The 20,030-nt window shown below is 45.5% G+C and overlaps 1 protein-coding gene across 1 annotated transcript in view; it reads left to right on the plus strand.

Annotated features, from left to right (window-relative positions):
• Positions 1–19,810, plus strand: part of Fermt1 (FERM domain containing kindlin 1) — a 38,733-nt gene extending 18,923 nt beyond the window's left edge. The window contains exons 7-15 of the mRNA XM_041670433.1: positions 2,891–2,998; positions 3,847–3,978; positions 5,701–5,750; positions 10,234–10,358; positions 11,196–11,302; positions 12,641–12,862; positions 13,431–13,555; positions 14,683–14,824; positions 17,107–19,810. Coding sequence (XP_041526367.1) covers positions 2,891–2,998; positions 3,847–3,978; positions 5,701–5,750; positions 10,234–10,358; positions 11,196–11,302; positions 12,641–12,862; positions 13,431–13,555; positions 14,683–14,824; positions 17,107–17,280 — 1,185 coding nt within the window. The 3' untranslated portion in view covers positions 17,281–19,810. The remainder of the gene's footprint in view (positions 1–2,890; positions 2,999–3,846; positions 3,979–5,700; positions 5,751–10,233; positions 10,359–11,195; positions 11,303–12,640; positions 12,863–13,430; positions 13,556–14,682; positions 14,825–17,106) is intronic.
• Positions 19,811–20,030: the final 220 nt, after the last annotated feature.

Raw genomic sequence — 20,030 nt, forward strand, 5'->3', positions numbered from 1 at the left:
TAGCATTCCTATAACCACAGCTGCAAAGCGAACCAGATGCACCTCCTCCCACAACATCGGATACTAACAATGCCTCACAAGCCAATCCGATAGGACAGAAATTCTGCCGTCTTGTTTGAGTTTGAATCCTCTAAATTTTTTTGGTAAGGTTGGGCATCTTTTCTGGTGTTTAAATGGCTATTTGGTTTTCTCTGTGGAACACCTGTTTATGTTTGTTCTACCTCCTCTTAGATTTTCTAATTTTTATATTCATTCATAGGAATGGTTTGTATTAATGAATATTGTCTCTTCTATTTAATGAAATACATTCTTTCGATCTTTATCTGATGAATGTATGACCTCTTGAATGTATTTTTCACTGTAAATGTTTAATTCTATGTTGTCAAGTCTACTTTATATATCATAACGTTTAGGTATCTTGTCTTACATAGAACCTCATCTGCAGGCCAGGGAGTGGGGTTCATTAGTAGAGCATGTGCTTAGCATGCTCCAGATTCTAGGAAGAGGGAAAGGTGGAAAGGGGAGAACAGAAGGGGAACGGAAGGCTTCCTTCACCCATTTAAAGACCTTGCATTTACCTACGGAATATGCACGGATCGATGGTTTTATGTATTCACAGAATTGTTCAAATGTATCTGCTGTCTATTTTCACAACCTTCTGTGACCCCATAGGAAGAAGCCCTATGCCACAATTCTGATTGCCCTTTAATCCTGCCAGCCCCAGGCAAGAACAACAAACCAATGTTTTTATGGATTTGCCTATTGTGGCTGAGGACCTAGTTCATTTGATAGAGTTCTCATCTAGCTCTGAGTTCAATTGCCTGAACCACTGTGCCTATAATTCTAACTCTCACGCTTAGGAGATGGAAGCAGGAGGATCAGAAGTTCAGGGTCATCCTCAGCTACATGTTAAGTTGGAGGCTAACCTGAGCCACATGAGATCCTGTCTCAAAAAAAATAAAATAAAATAAAGTAATACATAGAATTATAGAGCATGCAGGACTTTGTGACTAATCTCTTTCATATAACATGTTTTCCAAGTTCATCTATATTTTAGTATATACAAGTATTTCATTTTATTACCAAATAATGTCCCATTGTGTGATATACTATGTCTACTCATTAATTCATCTCATCAAAGAATATCTAAATTATTTCCACATTTGACTGTCATTAATATTGCTATAATGCTATGAATACTCATGCACATTTGGGCTTTTTTAATTCTTTATAGTGCACATATTATTCATTTGCCGTCTTGTTGTAAGTGGTAGCTCAGTGTTCCTGAACATTCATAATGCAAGTGTTATCCATGTCCATTTCCCTTACTCTTTCAGCATCCCAGACTACCACCATTGAACAGTCACTCTCTTCTCCTCCCCCAGGCCCAGAGAGGTCAGAACACTTTACTTCTGACTTTCTGGATGGATGAGTCTACCTACTCTAGGTCGTGCATAGTAGAGGCATCATGTAATAGTTTTCCTCATTGCTCATTTCAAGGTTTTCATCTTTGGGAATCATCCATGTTACAACATGGAAACAGGATTTTCTTCCATTTAAAAACCAGATATCTTAGTTATTTTTTGATTTCTATGACAAAACACCATGACCAAAGCATTTTATTGCAGAAAGAGTTTGTTAGGAACTGTACTATTTGAGGAGGAATTGTGCCCACCGTGCTGGGAAGAGTAGCAGCAGGCTAGCAGGCATGGTGCTGGAGCAGCAGCTGGGCTCTTATGTCCTGGTACATAAGCAGAAGGCAGAGGGGAGAGAGAGGTAGCTGGGAGTGGCATGGGCTTTGAAACGTCAAAGCCTACCCTCAGTGAGGTGACCCCTTCTTAACCCTTCCCAAACAGTTCCACCAACTGGGGAGTAAGTACTCAAACATACGAGCCTATGGGGACCATTCTCGTTCAAACCACCACATGGAATATGTGCACATACCACTGTGTGCACATACCGTCTTTTGCTCATTGACTTGTCCGTTGATGTCCATTGATGGACATTCACGCTGCTTCAACTCTGCCTGCTGTGGATAATACTGCTGTGAAGAGTTGCCAAGTATCCGAGTTTTTACTTCCCCCTTTTTTAAGGGAGAGGAATGGCTGGCTCCTAGACTGTGTTTAGTGCTTTGTCTGCCCCATGTTAGAGCCAGCTGTGTGCTCTCGTTCTGACCGTCCCCCATCCTCACCACCCCTGGTTATTGTCTGGTTTTCATGTTAGCACGATCATACTGATGTGAGGTGGAACCCCACTGAGGTTTGGTATGTTTAAATTCCTTAGTCCACGGGTCAGCTAATTTGGAGTGATGTTATTTTTTCTTGTTTTGGATTTTTGTTCCCTGAATATTCATGAATTTTCATTGCTACATATCATGTTTTTACTTTCTAGTAAATGTACATACATGTGTAGTAGTAACTGGTGTCCATCGTAAACCAGGAACCTGCTATTCTGATTACTGTGTTTGGTGTCTGGTGGTACAAGGGTCTCTTTCAATGTGATTCTTTTTCAAAGTTGTCTTGTCAACACTTGAGTGTTATATCTTCTGGTTCACCTATGAATAGGTATAAAGTTCCATTTTAAACGTCCCCGTCAGGTTCTTCTTGAAATGGCAGCGTTTGGAGATCAGCCTCGTCTTTCTTTATCGATCGTGTAGTGCGTGTTTTTACTTTCAATAGAAACATGGTACGGAGAGCAAAAATCATGGCACCGATGATGGACTAATTTGACTGCTTGAAGAAACTCTGGGAGATACCACAGAAGTCAAAGGAGCAGAGCAACAGGAAGTGGCCTGAGCTAGACTCGAGAGTGGGATTCACAAAGAATGGTCCCGGTTACGCAAGAATAAACAAATGCCCACATGCATACATACATGTGTTTCTTTCTCTAGTATGACGCTGTCCGAATAAACCAACTCTACGAGCAAGCCAGGTGGGCTGTTCTCTTGGAAGAAATCGACTGCACAGAAGAAGAAATGTTAATCTTTGCAGCGCTGCAGGTTGTGGGGATGTTTGCAGCTCTCCAAGGGGGTGGGGGCTGGCTGCAGCTTTTCTCAGGGGTGGGGGTCTGCTGCTCTCCTCGGGGGTGGGGATGTCTATAGCTCTCCTCGGGGGTGGGGGAGACAATTTTAGTTTGTTCTGGTTAAACCCTTCTAGTTGTTTCTGTGATGACGGAAATGAAAATTAAGAGAGTAACTTTCCGTGTAAAATGTTCCTCACAATCTATGCGTGTGCACACGCTATATAAGGCGTCTATTCTGCAATTCCCGTTGCTTGCCCCTCACATACACAGAGACAAGGCAGAACAAAGTTTGACCCCCAACTATCAAAATCTCAAAATTAGCCCACTTGGATGTCATTTTCCTGCATAGACAGACCTCCTTCCAGATGTTCGGGATTCCAGGGAAACTCTCCTCGGAGTGCTTGTGGATGTAACATTTCTAAAGCCTCTGGTCTTGAGCCAGGTGAGGTAGAGCAGGCCTGTAACTCCAGCATGTGAGAGACTGAGGCAGGAGGATCATAAATTCAAGGGCTGCTTAGGCTACCTAGAAAGTTTGAGACTAGCCTGAACAAACAGGCAAGATCCTGTCTCAAAAACATATATTAGGGTTGGAGAGATGGCTCAGTGGTTAAGAGCTTTGCCTGCTCTTCCAAAGGTCCTGAGTTCAATTCCCAGCAACCACATGGTGGCTCACAACCATCTGTAATGAGATTTGGTGCCCTCTTCTGGCCTGCAGGGATATATGCAGGCAGAACACTGAATACATAATAAATAAATAAATCTTTAAAATATATACATATATATTAATTTAACTAAAGAAAACTAAAACCTCTTTTTATGTTTTAGTACCACATCAGCAAACTGTCACTGTGTGCAGAAATCCAGGACTTTGCCGCCAAGTCTGAGGTTGATGAGGTGGAAGCGGCACTCTCTAGTTTGGAAGTGACCCTCGAAGGCGGGAAGGCGGACAACACTTTGGTATGAACCTTCCGGTAACTCAGAATTTGTGCTGACAAATGCAGACTGGAACCGGAAGAACATTTCTTGCAAAAAGAAAAATACGTCGCTCGCATGACCCGCTTAAATTTAACAAGAACTGGCTTTTCTCAGGCTAGCGGGACAAGGGATTGCGAGATAATTTCACCACCACCCATGAAAGTTTTTGTATTGCGTTTCTTTTGGGGGACCAGCTGGCAGAGTATGTGGGGAAACTACAATGGGCTTCCCTACACTGGCACGGAACATGCCCTTGATCTTTTAAGTTTAGAAAGAGCTGTACAGCCTAGGGCAGCTGAGGATGAAGAAACAGGTAAGCCTTGGCATCTGGTCAGACGTTGTCACTGAGCAAGGCTGACTGAGGGGAAGGCCTGTGGCTAGGACAGCAGTTCTCAACCTGTGGGTCGTGACCCCTTGGGGGTTGAATGACCCTATCGCAGGAGTCACCTATCAGATATTTCCTTACCATTCATAACCATAACAAGATTACAGTTATGATGTAGTAAAAGAAAATAATTTTATGGCTGGGGATCACCACAACATGAGGAACGGCATTAATGCTGTGTGAAGGACAGTATTAGGAAGGTTGAGAACTACTGATCTAGAATAGAATCGAACACTCCCAAACAATTTGGATTTCAGGAGCTAAACCCCTCCAGTCATCCCTAAGAAAGAAAAGCAGTTAGGCACCCCTTGCCTCTCCCAGTAGGGGCATGAATGGCAGCTTTGTCATTGGAACGCCCCTCTGGCTGGATCCTTTCCCTGGGCTTTGCTCTTTTGTTTTAACTTCTTCAACCAAGGGAACAATTGCTGGTGTAACCGCACTGAATCCAAGCAGTGGGGCTGCTGGAGCTGTGCTGAGCGCTAAGAAGGAGTCACAGCATTTTTGTGCTTTCATTGAGTCCTCTTACCAGTAACTGGCTTCAAAGGGGGAGCAAACGCTTCCCACACAAGGCCCGTGCCTACCGGAGCAGACACTGGAGTTCCTTTCCGCCTGCCACCTACACTGAGTGTGTAACAGGAAGTTAATCCTGCTTGGACAAATGAGAAATTCCCTCCTTCCCCCCGGGAGTTTTATGTGCGGCAGCCAGCCTTCAATGGCCACCTCAGAATGAACTTTGAACCAGTTTCCTGCCAAGTTTAATCAGTGACCAGGCCTACCATAGTAGCCAGCTTTAACTTAGAAATTATAGAAGATCTGTTCATACATAAAGGTCTGCATTCGTAACTCAAATTTTTAACTTGAATGATGTGTAAGTATAAGAAGTACCCATTGGTTTTACTTCTCTTCACATCTTTATGCTCACAAAGAAAAGTGTTTTTATGTATGCATATATATATATATTACTTTTTAATATGTATGTTTGTATGTTTAAATACGTGTATTTATATATATACAAACATACATAGTAACAAACTAATATTGCTAACCAAGTCACCATCCAGGATTGGGAAAGAGGACTTTGTCACCTACCCAGACGCCCCTGCATGTTCCTTATTCAGTTTCCACCCTTCTCCTCCCCTCCCAGGAGATAACTACTGGTTCATCTAACTAAGGAACTCAGTCTCTCGTGCCATTTCATTTTCATTAACTCAGATTTTAAAGCAGCTCTGTGGCAAGTGATTGCCGTGCTGCGTGAGGCAGGAGTGGGTGGAAATGCCGTCTGTAAGGTTCCTGCTGGTCATCCTTGCATTTCTCTTTAGGAGGACATTACCGATATCCCGAAACTTTCAGATTATCTCAAGTTATTTAGGTAAGTAAGTTGAAAGGGCAAAAGAATGCCTTGTAGCAGACCCCCACAAGTAGGGCCTGGGGTTGGGCGTAATTGTATAACCAGCGGGCAGGTTCACGGGTCAAAGGTGGGCTCTGACTTATGGGCTTTGTCACAAGAGTTGTTGAATGAGTTGAACCTTAACCCCCGCCCCATGCACTGGCCGCCTTGAGCGGGGATTTTATGACTCTGAGCTTTAGTTTCCCAAGCTGTAAAGTGAGGGGTATACCTCTTCTTGAGCTTGTTGGGAGCGCTGGATCAAATGGGGCATTTGACGAATGTAGCCTGGTGCCTGGCACAGAGATGCTCGCAGACCAGTGGTATAAACACGAGCAGGTCAGCAAGAATGAGCATCTGTATCACAACAGCCTTTCTGCTAGGGTCTGCTCAGGGGGCTCAGGACCCTGACACCATCAGAGAGCTGTTTGGCAGTGTAATCACGGTCTGTTTCTGTTCGTTCCTGGGCCTCCATTCACCTGCTCAGTGTTGGTCAACCTTCTGCGGTCTCTGTTTGTTTTAATGGATGATTGCCACCCTTGTGATAGTGCCAAGGAGTGCTAAGCTGAAAGAAACAAAGCAGTCACTGTGTTGCATTATGGTTTATTGACTTCTCTTAACAAACCAAAACTTCACTGGGGCACCTGGCCTTGAGAGAAATGCAAGTTGCTTTTGACCACACAAGAGGCAAAGGCCTTGCAAAGACTGACTGGTGAATGGTGTCTCCATGAGAAGCAAGGGTCCAAAGATGTCATTTGTCACTGGGTGACTAGGGTTGGTTTGTTTGGTCTTTTGTTATGTTGACAGGGTATGGTCTCAGGTCTCTTCTGTGGCACAAGAAGCTGTAACTACAATTGGCCAGTCTGATGATACTCAGAGCTTCAGGGAAAAGAATACTTTGATGTGGCAAATTATAGCCTTAGAAAATATGTAAAATTATCTCACAAAGAAATTTAGTTTTCATAGCCTCTGAAGACAGTATAGCTAGCACATCATGAAACAAATGAAGGCGACCCCTTCTTGTAGGTGTGCTAGTGTTTTACAAAGGGATGATGTGTTAAAAATGACCTGTGTTCTGCTGCCTGGTGGCTTTACTTTTCAAAAACAAGTATCCTACACTTACCATCACTTGTAAGCCACCACCAAAACAGTTTACATAGTTTCTCTCTGGAGGGACCAGTGATTGTGCAATAGTGATAGAATGACCAGGTTTTGAAAGATAGCAATGTTGTGAAGATGGCATTTTGTTGTAGGAGCTGCGGGCCTCTTCCCACAGCCCGGCTCCTGGCCGCCCAGCTAGCTCAGTCGGTAGAGCACGAGACTCTTAATCTCAGGGTTGTGGGTTCGAGCCCCACATTGGGCACCAAATGAAGGCGGAGGCATAAGTCACAAACAATCCCACACCAGTTTGGAATTAAGATTAATAGAATGGTTATTTATTTAAAGGGGAAAAAACTTACAGATCACAGACAACAGCCCTCTGCACAATCAGGAAGGGAGTCTAGTCACCGGAAGTGGAGCAGGAAGTAAGAGAGAGCAAGGAGGGAAGTGGCTGCTTTTTTAAAGAGAGAGACCACGCCCCAATAGGCTGGTATCTCAGCGGCTATTGGCTGGAGGAGTGGAAGGACCTCCCACAACAGCATTTCTTAAATTTTATTTTTGTATTTTATGTATATGAGTGTTTTGACTGCATTGGTGTGTGTGTGTGTGTGTGCGCGTGCATGTGTGTGTGTGTGTGTGTATGCATCATGTGCATACCTGGTGCACGCAGAGGCCAGAAGAGGCGTCCGAGTCCGAGGAAATAGAGTTACCGGTGATTGTGAGCTACCATGTGGGTGCAGTAAGTGTTCTTAACTGCTGAGCCAACTCTCCATCCCCCAAAGACAGCATTTTAAAAATAATCTGCAATGTTTCCATGGCTACCTTGCTACCAATAATCATGCCATGTATTAAAGAGACAAATGCTGAGGGTGGTGGTGCACGCCTTTAATCCCAGCACTCAGGAGACAGAGGCAGGCGGATCTCTGTGAGTTCAAGGCCAGCCTAGTCTACAAAGCCAGTCCCAGGACAGCTAGGACTGTTACACAGAGAAACCCTGTCTCAAAAAACCCAAACCATGACAACTGTCATAGCTCTGCAAGATCAAATTTAGAGAAGTGGAAGGCAGAAGTAGCATGAGGGTCTGGAGTAAGAAGGAAATGGGTGAGGCCTGGGGGATACAGAGCTTATGTGGAAGATAAGCAAGTCCTGGAGGTCTCCATGGCAAAGAGGAATTTGCTAAGAAAATTAACTGCTCTTGCCCTGAAGAGAATGGTAACAAGGAAAACCCAAGGAAACTCTGACAGGTTTCTAATATACAGGTGGCGTTAAGGGCGATGATTTCACACTGGTACCCCAAAACTCATCCAGACTTGTATATTAAGTGCATAAAACTCTTTACATGTCAAAAAAAATAAAATTCAAAACTCCTCAATGACAACCATTCCTGATTACAGTACTAAAATAGTAATTTTTAGGCTGTTGTCTTGTTGGAGTTTCTGTTGCTGTGAAGAGACACCATGACCATGTCAACTCTTAAGGAGGAAAACATTAGCTGGGTGGCTCACTTAACAGTTCAGAGGTTCAGTCCATTGTCATGGCCGGAAGCAAGGCAGAGTGCAGGCAATCATGGTGCTGGAGAAGGAGCTGAGCGAGATTCCTCCACCTTGATCTGTGGTCAACAGAAGTGGTCTGAGACGCTGGTGTGGCTTGAGCATATAAGAGATCTCAAAGCCCACCTTCACAGTGACACACTTCCTCTGACAAGGCCACGCCCATTCCAATAAAGCCTAATAGTGCCTCTCCCTTTGGTGGCCATTTTCCTTCAAACCACCCACAGCTGGCATACAAAATGATGCATTGTGCTGTCTTCCTACATAAGTGTCATTATACTTTCTTCTCATTCATCCCCCCACCCACCCACCCCCTAAGATAGTTTTACAAACTCATTAATGGCTGAGGATCGAGTTCAGTGGTAGAGTGTCTGTCCAGTGTGCCAGGTCCTGGTTCAGTCCTCAAAATCATAAAAGAAAAGAAAAGGTCTGGACGCTTTTAAAACATGGTAACATATATTTCCGTGTTGGATATTGCCTAATTCAAGAGCTACAGTGAGTTTGAAGTGTACTTATTAAAAATATTAAAATTCTGTATATTCTACTTAACTTTTCTAAGCGAGTGACTGGCTTCCGTGAAGCTGGGATTTAGAAGTTCTGTCTCAACAAACCCTTGCACAGGTAGGGCTCTAGCGTCACGATTCGGTAATACAGCCAAGGTAAACCCACTGGGCTTTGAGAAAGCAACTGCTTTCCTCTCTTGAAATGGGCTTAATGTTTCACTCACTTCATATTTTTGTGTAGAGCTAATAATGTTTTTAGTAGTACAGTGTTACTGCCTGGAAATACTTACATGTTCATAAGGGAGGCAGGTATTCAAAATAGCTTCATGGGTTTTTGTTGTTGGTTGGTTGGTTGGTTGGTTGGTTGGCTTAGTTTTTTTCTGCTTTTTTAAGGCAGGTTTTCACTAAACAGCCCTGGCTGTCCTGGAACTCTCTGTAGACCAGCCTGGCTTTGAACTCACAGAGGTCCACCTGCCTCTGCCTCTGCCTCCTGAGTGCTGAGATTAAAGGCGCACACTGCCACCACAAGGCAGATCTTTTGTTTTTTTTTTTTGTTTTTTTTTTTAATTTTACATTCAGACTTCAGTTTCTTCTTCCTCCTCAAAGCCCTCCCTCAATCTTCCCTTTCCTCCACCCCATCCTCTCTATTCAGAAAAGGGCAGGCCACCCATGGATACCAACAAAACATGGCATATCAAGCTGCAGTAAAACTAAGCATCTCCCCTTTGTATTAAGGCTGCACAAGGCGACCTAATAAGAGAAATAGGGCCCCAAAAGCCAGAAAAAAAGAGTCAAAGACAGCCCCTGCTCCCACTGTTAGGAGTCCCACAGTGGCGGAGGAAGAACATGGACTCAAGAGGTCTGACTTATAGCTGGGCGATGGTGGCACACGCCTTTAATCCCAGCACTCGGGAGGCAGAGGCAGGTGGATCTCTGTGAGTTCGAGACCAGCCTGGTCTACAGAGCTAGTTCCAGGACAGGCTTGAAAGCCACAGAGAAACCCTGTCTCAAAACACCAAAAAATAAAAATAAAAAAAATAAAGAGGTCTGACTTATGACTTCTGGGCCTTTGCATTAATTTGTGCAACACACACCAACATTTCCCTTCTCGCTTTTGTTTGTTAGTGGGCTGGTGTGCAGTTCAGTGGTACAGCACTGAGCATGCCCAAAGCCCTGGGTCTGATCCATATGATCTTTATATGTCTGCTAACATATAAAGACTATGTTATCCCAAGGCCTTACTCCACTGGAAATTTGCAGTGTGTTCTGCAGTTCTGACCGGTGTTTAAACATTTGCTGTATTTTAATTTGCAGGCCCAAGAAGCTAATGTTAAAAGCTTTCAAGCAATACTGGTTTGTCTTTAAGGACACGTCTATAGCCTACTTTAAAAATAAGGAACTTGAACAAGGAGAGCCAATAGAAAAACTAAACATTAGAGGTAAGAGCTTTTCGCACCTCGCTGTGGCATCCAGCGGGATCCAGGAGAACTCTGTGCCCGCTCCTTGCCGCAGCGGCTCCTCCACATTACAGAGCATGCGCATCGCGTGGGGTCCGTGCTGTGCTCTCCCTTGTCACCCAGCCTGTTTCTCATTCAGAAACAGTTGTGTCCAGGCTGGGGCTTGACTCGGTGGTAGAGTGTGGACTTTTGTGCAAGATCCCTGATTCAATCCTAAGCATTAGAGATGGGGGGGGGGGGGGGGGCGGGGCAGGAAATGCCAAGAAATGTTACGTTTCATTCTTAGTTACTTCAGCGCGCATTCTAACTGCTGGAAGTGACTAGGAGCATATTGGTGTCTCTGCTTCCTTGGTTATCTGATCAGTCAATGACCTCGGCTCTGCCGTCGCTGCAGCAGAGAATCGCTTCTTCTTTGCTCCCTCTTAAATTTTTTATTTATACAAGGAGAGGGGTTAACCTCCTGAGGCAGGAGGATGATGGATTCTAGGCGAGTCTAAGCTACACAGCAAATTCAAAGCCAGCCTGGGACACGTTGAGATCTTGTCTCAAAATACATACATACATACATACATACATACATATATACATGCATACATACATATCATCCTAAAAATGAAGCCAATTGAATTTTTAAACAAAATAATAAAATCATCTTCTCTGTCCATGTTGTTTATAAACCTATTTAATTTTCCTTTAATTATTGTTATTGGCTGCTCCTCTGGCTTTGGCTTATGGTCATGTCTTTGCTGCAGATGTACGCGGGTATTTGTTACAACAGATTTCCCAGCCCTCAGTTTCCCCCTGCTTTTTGTTCGTCAGGCTGTGAGATTGCACCAGATGTGAATGTGGCGGGAAGAAAATTCGGAATCAAGTTACTAATCCCCGTCGCCGATGGGATGAACGAAGTGTATTTGAGATGTGACCATGTAAGTACAGCCACGAAATCTCATCAATTCCTCTGGATTAAGACAGAGAGCAGGGGTTGGCGAGATGGCTCAGTGAGGAAAGGTGCCTGCTGCCAAATGGGATGATCTGAGTTCGATCCCCAGGACTCAACAGCGGAAGGAAAATGCTGACTCCCCTAGGTCGTCTTTTGATCTCCTCCACTCATACACCAGGATACACACGCACCCACCCCTAACACACACACACACACACACACACACACACACACACACACTAAATGAATACATAAAAAAATTGAATCCTAAGAGCAAAACACACAGATGCTTGTTGATGTACATCTAATGGACTCGATCCCATAAACACATCACAAATTAAAATTACCGTTCAGTCAAAATTGCACTTTAAACACCTAACCTACAAACATCCCAGCTAAACCTACCTCAGGCATGGTCAGAACATACAGTAGCCTACACATAGGCTAAATCGCCGAACCCAACACCTATACTATAGTAAGTACTAAATACTCTATGTGATGTACTGAGTTCTGTACTGAAAGGGAAAAAGAATGGTTGTGAACCATGTTTTCACCTCACAGCAAAATCGAAGGCTCCTCTATAGAACTGCAGGAAAGAGCAGCCCCCTAGAGGTAGTAGGTAAGTAGTGTTGCCCCGATGTTCTGAAAGCGTGTGAATGTCCATTCGGGGAGTCTGATGTTCCAGGTTGATAGTAGCTGGCTGCATCTTACTGAACTACAGGTCTACCTAAGCTTGGCTCCTTGTTTCAGTCTGAGCTGACTTCCTTCTGGGTCTCAGGATGCCTGGTGCAAGCGTTCAAGAGTAATAGAAACTGCCATTCACTGGTTCCAATCCCGTCCAAGACCCTGATTGCCTCCTTAGAGTTAGAATCTTTACCTAGGATAGATGGGGATACAAATAATACATAAGGCTGGGAGGGGTGTTCTTCATCGTGTATGTCACCATGTTATGAAGGCGGAAGTAACACCTAGGAAGTTCTTGGGAAATGTGGGGCCTCGTTTGTCTGCACTGCTCAGACTTCTTTGTCTCCTCACATCATTTTTGCACACAAAGTTCCTTGTGCAAAAAAGAAAAAAAATGACAGGATACGTTTCAAAACCTCTTACTGGGTGTTCCCCTCCGTGGGTGGCGGTCACTCAGAGCGAGTTCCACAGCACATCTTTCCTTGATTGAGAACAATAGTTTTGTATCATAGCCCGAGGCCTCTGTTGCCTCTCACCCCTTTGGCTAAGATCGACTACGGAGCCAGTCTCTGCTGGTCTGTGACAACAAGGCAGCTCCCCTGGTGAACTTGCTTCTAAGCCCTCTCTGCCTTTGTTTCAGGAGGATCAATATGCCCGATGGATGGCAGCCTGCGTCCTGGCATCAAAGGGTAAAACCATGGCAGACAGCTCCTATCAGCCAGAGGTCTTCAGCATCCTTTCGTTTCTGAAGATGAAAAACCGGAATACATCGCTTCCGGTGGCTTCCAGTGTCGAAAGCATGGATATGAACCCGGAATGTCTAGTATCGCCTCGCTGTGCAAAAAAGCACAAGTCTAAACAGGTTCTCACCCGCTTGGTTGTTTGTATACAGGAATTAACACTCTAAAATAAAAGGAGGAACTCCATTCAATTAAGGCCATCATCATGAAAATTAGGCTAAGGGAGAAATTTGACAGTGCCCTGGGAAGTAGATGATGGGGCAGAATTACTGTTGATTTTGTTAGAGATTATTTTACTGCTGACTGAATATAGTAATAGTATGGCATTTAACTTAATTAAGGATAAAACCATTAAGAACAAAATTATGCTCCCATAGAATGGGTTAGAGGTTGCACAGGTGAACCTATTCCAGTGGAATCACAATGAAAAGTGAGAGCCAGATGCACGAACCTTAGAAGGGTGGGTGTGTTGATTGAGCTTGGCCCTCCTCTACTCAATGACTTTCACAACTCTGCAAAAGGGAGAAAGCGAATTAACTACCTAGTTAGAATTGATAGGATGGGCCACCTGCGCAGAGTTCAGTGGAGCCCTGTAACTTTCCGCTCTCACTGGGGATCTAGAGCAAGGCGAATGATTAGAAAGCAATCAGCAAGTGTGAAGCCGGTCTGACGCCTCCCGTTTCTGCTTAGCTGGCAGCCCGGATCCTGGAAGCTCACCATAACGTGGCCCAGATGCCTCTGGTGGAAGCCAAACTGCAGTTCATCCAGGCATGGCAGTCCTTACCGGAGTTCGGCCTCACCTACTACCTGGTCAGGTAATTCCAGGGTCTGCGTGCCTTTCACTTTCCCTTCAGCCATCGAAGGCTTCCTGGAAGCCTACTCTGTTCTCAGAATGTCAAGTTCTTCTTGTTTAGCATGTTTCCATTTCACAAAGGGCCCCGGTACTCTGGCTGCCCTTGAGAATCTTCCATACCTTCTGCTAGTGAGTAAACCCTCCCTGAAACTCAGCTACATATAGGGAAGGAAATGTTGAGATTTTGTAAAGAAGTTTTGTTCTTTTAGGCTAACCACCTGTGCCAAACCAAAAGGAGAATCTCAGCTCTTGCGTCTGTGTACCTGCGACCTCCCTCCATGTCCTTTCTCTCTCTGCTACGTGTCTCATGGTGTGACCCATGTGTGGCTTTATAGAGTTTTGGGTTTCCAGACAGATGCCCTAGCAAACAGATCTATCGTGTCCCCCAGCCTTTCCAGACAAGACACTGTTCCTGTGGATCACTGAAGATTTCTGGTTCTGAATGTCTCATGTAGGGCTCATCTATTATTACCTTCTTATAGTTTACAGATGAGAAAACAGAGTTATGTAATTTGTCCACGTTCAGCCCGAGAGTCAGGGACACCAACATCGGTAATCTGCACTGGTACAATGACTCTGTCTAGTGTATAAAGTATGGTTCTCCAAAATGTGTCCATAGACAGAGCAGTGAGAGACCCACACTGCTTTTCAGAATGCTGGATTCCCCTCATCAATATTAACCATCTGGGCACACATGCATAGAATGAAGGTCAGAAACTAGATCTAACATCTTAAAGTATTTTAATATTATTGCCCAGGAGCGGGAACTGAGCATCAGCTAAAGTGTCCTCCTCTAGACGCAGATTGCTTACTGTCTTTTCTTCTGAGATAATTCAGAAATGTCATGAGGTCACCTTTGAGAAACTGTGTGTGGGGGCAGAGAGCTGGCCCCAGCAGGTAAACGCTGTCCAGGCCTGGTGGCCTGAGTTCCCTGGAACCCACATAAAGGTGGAAGGACAGAGGGACTCCAGAAAGTGTCCTCTGATCTTCACCCACACACATACATCACGTGTACAAACAACAAGGAGAAGTTATTTTAAAGAAGTTACATATGAGTAACAGTTGCTCTCTTAATACTGTCATTTCCAGATTTAAAGGGAGCAAGAAAGATGACATTCTGGGAGTTTCCTACAACAGGTTGATTAGAATCGATGCCGTCACCGGGATTCCGGTTACAACGTGGAGATTCGCCAACATGAAGCAGTGGAACGTCAACTGGGAGATCCGGCAGGTAAGGCGGGAGCTTCCGATAATACAGGCTGACCCACAAACATACATTCTCGGAGATTCTCGCTACTCTTTTTCTTTAAGTTGCCTTTGCGTTGAGAGCTCATGAGCCAGAAACATGTGGTAACAGCCTATTAAAATGCTACCATACATTTCTGAGCCATCTCCTAACAAATATAGGCCCAAAGTTATTCACTTAACACTACCAACTGACGTAGCTCTGTGAAGACTTCTCCTGCAGGCAGATTGTAGAATCGCTGTACAGTTCGTTCCATTTTCATAAACTCACCCTAGGATTATATATGGTTGAGCACAATCTTTGCTTAGCAGAAACCACCTTAGATGAAACCCTACACAAAACAAAGCCGAAAAAGCCTCCACTAGGCCTGGAGAGATTGCTCAGAGGCTAAGATCACTAACTGTTCTTCTGAAGGTCCTGAGTTCAATTCCCAGCAACCATATGGTGGCTCACAACCATCTGTAATGAGATCTGATGCCCTCTCTGGCCTGCAGGTGTACATGCAGACAGAATACTGTATACATAATAAATAATAAAGAAAACTTTAAAAAAAAACTGTCAAGAGCTAGGACTGCCTGTGGACCCAGCAGCTCAGTTGCCTACTGAAAGCAATAGAGATACCCAGAGATGGCCAAAAAGCCTTGTCTCATAAGATGAGCTCTTGAGCCCACAGCTGTGTAATGGCTGCCATCACTTTACATCCTAGAAACTATATTTAGGCCAATGCCAAGCATACATCATAGAAAATTCTAGATAAAGTTAGAAGTGCCTTAGAATCCTGCTGATAATGCAGAAGAGTTTGCTGTTGCTGATATAAAAGTCCGTCTTGGGGATGGTGGGGTGACTCAGTGGTTAAGAGCGGATGCCGTACATGCACAAGGGACCTGGGTTTCAATCCTGAGCATCCATGGAAACCATTAGGCTGACTATAAACACACGTAACCCCAGCATTGAGGGGTGAAGTCAGGACATGCCAGGAGCTAGCTGCACAGCCAAGCTAGCTCAAACATGGAGCTTTTGTTCCACGAGGGACCCCGTCTTAAAGGAATAGTAGAGAGTAATAGAGGAAAGCACCTGACCCTGTCCTCTGGCCTCCATGGGGTGCACACAGGGGTACGCACATACCAACACACACCTCAACACACACCAAAATAAACCCATAAGCCTCGATCTTCCGTTGCTCCTTTTCCAGTCTCATTTCCCTAAGTGAGAACCAGCAGCGTGACAGAGCAGTGAGAGACCCACACTACTTTTCAGAATGCTGGATTCCCCTCAGCAAGATTACCTGCCTGGTCACGCATGCATAGAATGGAGGTCAGAAACTAGATCTTAAAGCATTTTAATATTACTGCCCAGGAGCAGGAACTGAGCGTCATTCATTTTTAAAGTTCTGCAGGGAATTCCCAGGATGGGAATGGGCCATTCTCTACGTCTTCTAGTTTTAGAACTTATAACATCTGTGGAGGAAAGGCTAACGGGCAGCCGCTGCTGGACGACAACTAAGGCAGGCCTTCTGTTCTCCATTAAAGAATCTGCACTCCACAATGGTGGCTCACACCTATAATCCTAGAACTCAGGAGGCTGAGACTGGAGCATCGCTGCAAGTTCAGGACTTCCAGCCTAGGCTACACACAGTGAGACCTCGTCTTAGAGTGTCCACAAAGCTAGCCAGCGGTGGTTAAATCTAGCTAGCGCACACCCTTCATCCCAGCATTCGGAAGGCAGAGGCAAGCAGATTTCTGAGTTTGAGGCTAGCCTAGTCTACAGAGTGAGTTCCAGGCTACACAGAGAAACCCTGTCTGTCTCTAAAAAGCAAATGAACAAACAACAAAAAAAGAGAGTCCACAATGCTTCTTTCCCCTCCACACAGAGAGTGACTGGGACTTTCTTACCTCTAAAAGAGCAAAGACGCGCATCAGCGCTAATACCACAAGGGGGCGCAAGGAGGCAAGGCATTCTTCAGAAAGCCCGTTTTCTTTTTTTTTTTTTTTTTTTTTTTTTTTTTTTTGGTTTTTCGAGACAGGGTTTCTCTGTGTCTTTGGAGCCTGTCCTGGAACTAGCTCTGTAGACCAGGCTGGTCTCGAACTCACAGAGATCCGCCTGCCTCTGCCTCCCGAGTGCTGGGATTAAAGGCGTGCGCCACCACTGCCCGGCTAGAAAGCCCGTTTTCTGCACGGTGTTTTGGGGACTATCTCCAGCCTAACAGCCGCTTGCTTTCTTGGCCTTCCTTGTCAGGATTTAAGGTTATTCGTGGCTTACTTTTCCAGGTGGCAATCGAGTTTGACCAAAATGTCTCCATCGCGTTCACTTGCCTAAGTGCAGATTGCAAGATTGTGCACGAGTACATCGGGGGCTACATTTTCCTGTCCACGCGATCCAAGGACCAAAATGAAACGCTCGATGAGGACCTCTTTCACAAACTGACTGGCGGTCAGGACTGAAGTGAAGCAGGTCTACTTGGCTTCTGTGGATCTAGGAGACCTTCCAGGATGGATAGGACCTGCGCCTTTCCCAGTGTGTAGACTCCAGACTTAAACAACGTACGCTTACCACCAGATGCCCAGCTCCTTGCCTCATCCGAACTCACTGCGAGCGCGGGGAGCACACCGCTGGCCTGACTTTGCCTGGAACTCCCAGCAGTAGACTGGGCTCCTGCTGCTTTTCCTATATACTGGGTGGGGAGAGAGGGGGTTGCTACTCTGACTGCTCTAAGGCCCAACACGATTGGTTCTCCAGTTCTGTGGCTTTGCAAGCACCTGTATGTAATTAGCAGTTGACCTTCTGCTTAGTTGCCTCGCGGTAAGTGAGTGGTGAGAACAGAAGGGTCACAGCGATGTGTCTGTCGCAAGTCCACATCTCATTCTGAAAACTCGGGTCCTTCCTTGACAAAAGCGATTGCGACTCTCATCTGGCCAAGATGGCAAATGGAGTCTAGACATGCCTTTTCTCTGGAAGTCAATGAGAGGAGTGGGGCGGATCAGGGTTACAGCGGTCTTCAGCATCATCAGTCTACAGGGACTGTCACATCTGTCAAGATGACCATGGGCCATCTGGTTAATCATTGGTCCTCACATTATTGCCGATACTAGAAGCCCCTTTCCTAGGGAATCCCATAGACACATTGAAGTCCTTCTTAAAGACGTGCACTGAAGGGAAGCCCATTCTTAGCTGACATCTATGGCTCAATGACTTCTCTTCTGGGCCTCGAGAAAACGGGCCCAGTTCTCTGTTAATGAAAACCACCTTCCATGGAGCTGGAAAGGTGGCTCAGCAGGCAAGAGGGCTTGCTGCTCTTCCAGGGGACCTTAACTGAGTTCCCAGTGCCCTAGCTCTCGGGATCCGATTCCTTCTACCAAACTGTGTGCACCTGTATTGTCATGCGCATGCCACACAACACACACACATGTAATTTAAAATGACTCAGAAAGACAAAAGCACCCCTGACAGGATTCAGAATCCAATCTCAGGCCTCCATCCCAACCGGGGTAAGGAAAGGAGGGCAGACCTGTTCCTGGAGCCCACCATGCTGAAGCTCTGAGAACTAATGACTGGCTGCCTCTAGAGCCCTGGTTGGTCTGCGCAATGAGAAGTGGCCGTCCCGTCCCCTCAGCGGAGCTCTGGGTGTGGAGTCTGTGTCTACCAATTCTGGGCGTTTTTCCCTCAGCAGCTTCAGCTTTGCAAATCCCAAGCCGACAACAGCTTCTTGGGGGTTGCTTTTTTGCTAGTCATCCTTGCCCTGCTACAGTCCTTGGCAGCTGCCTGAATGTCACAGTCTGGTTTTCCAGCAAGAGGGAATGAGTGGGTTCTGAGTAGGTGGGACGCAGCACCAGAGCGAAGAGAGATGTTTTCTTCTGTTCATGCACAGCCTTTCTCCTTCCACATGAATTCAAACCACACAGACAGAGGAAGGGCTCTGCATGAACACTGCCAACCTCCTAGGCGGCCCTCTCCAGGGACCTGGCTGGAACCCAGCGCGCTTTAAGCCTCAGCTGTTGCTTTGTTTCCCAACCAAGCCACCTGGGAAGTGAGAGTTCTGCAATCCCAGGAGTCAGGAGACAATCCTGGCTGGAGGCCACAGACCTGAGCCAGAAGAACCTTCTGGAGGTTTCTTTCAGCCTCTCCTTAGAGATGTGTATTCATGAGCCTTCAGGCGTCCACTCAGTTTCTGAGACTCAACTTAGCTCAGAAATGCTCTAGGCATTTGGAAGTTCTGGCTCCCATCACAAAGAACTTAGTTTGGAAAGTTGTATGCAGACACCATTGTTAAATGAACGCAGTGAGCACGGCGGTGGTTATTCCTCTGCTGTCCTGGACTCTACTGTTTGGAGCCTAGATGGGAGGCTGGGTGTAGCCCACACACTTGAATCCCAGCACTCAGGAGGCAGAAGCAGGCAGATCTCTATGAGTCCGAGGCCAGTCAGGGCACCATAATGAGACCGTCTCCCAAACATAAACCATGTGCATGCAAGCGTCTAGACAGATCTTTCAGGCCCTGGTCACAACGACCTCATTGACTCCATGTCACCTGATGTCACCAATGTCAGCTCTACTTGCCTAGTTTACCCAAACCCAGGCCTTCAGGTCAGTCCCTCCTTAACTTTTCATGGTTGGCTGACATTTCCATGAAATCCTCAGAGGAACTGGCTACATTCTATCCAAACTTCATGCAGTTTTGAGTAGTGTTTCTCCTGTGGCTCCACGGCAACATCTCAAAGGAATAAATTGGTGTGAGAAGCAAACTTTAAAGGCCACTGCTCCAAGAAACAACTTTGTTCTTCCTCCTTCCCTTCCCTTTAACATGTGGGTACAAAAGGTCAGGTCATTGTCCTCAGTGAAACTTTAAATTAATGTGTGCCCCCCACCACCATTTGCTGTATTATCTGCCATGGATATTGAAATCTGTATTGTATTATTTATGTGACTTTTAAAATTGAGTTTTATATGGGTTTGAATATAGTCCAGTTGTGTCTTATCTGGCCTTCTGTCTGTTTAAAAGTGAACATTCTCTCTGCTATGGAAGAAGAATCCAGGCTGGTCGAGCCTGGACATCTGCACACCAATGTTCTAGCTCCTCCAGGCACTAGAACCTGGGCTTTCTTAACCTGTGTTTTCAGCTCTTCTCTCACTGACGAGCATTAGGTTTCCTGTCCCATCCTTACTGTGGCCTGCATGTCCCTTTCTAGATCTTGAT

This window comes from Microtus oregoni, unplaced genomic scaffold (assembly GCF_018167655.1).
Source record: "Microtus oregoni isolate MIOR12 unplaced genomic scaffold, Mior012 000020F_ref0000438, whole genome shotgun sequence".
NCBI lineage: Eukaryota > Metazoa > Chordata > Mammalia > Rodentia > Cricetidae > Microtus > Microtus oregoni.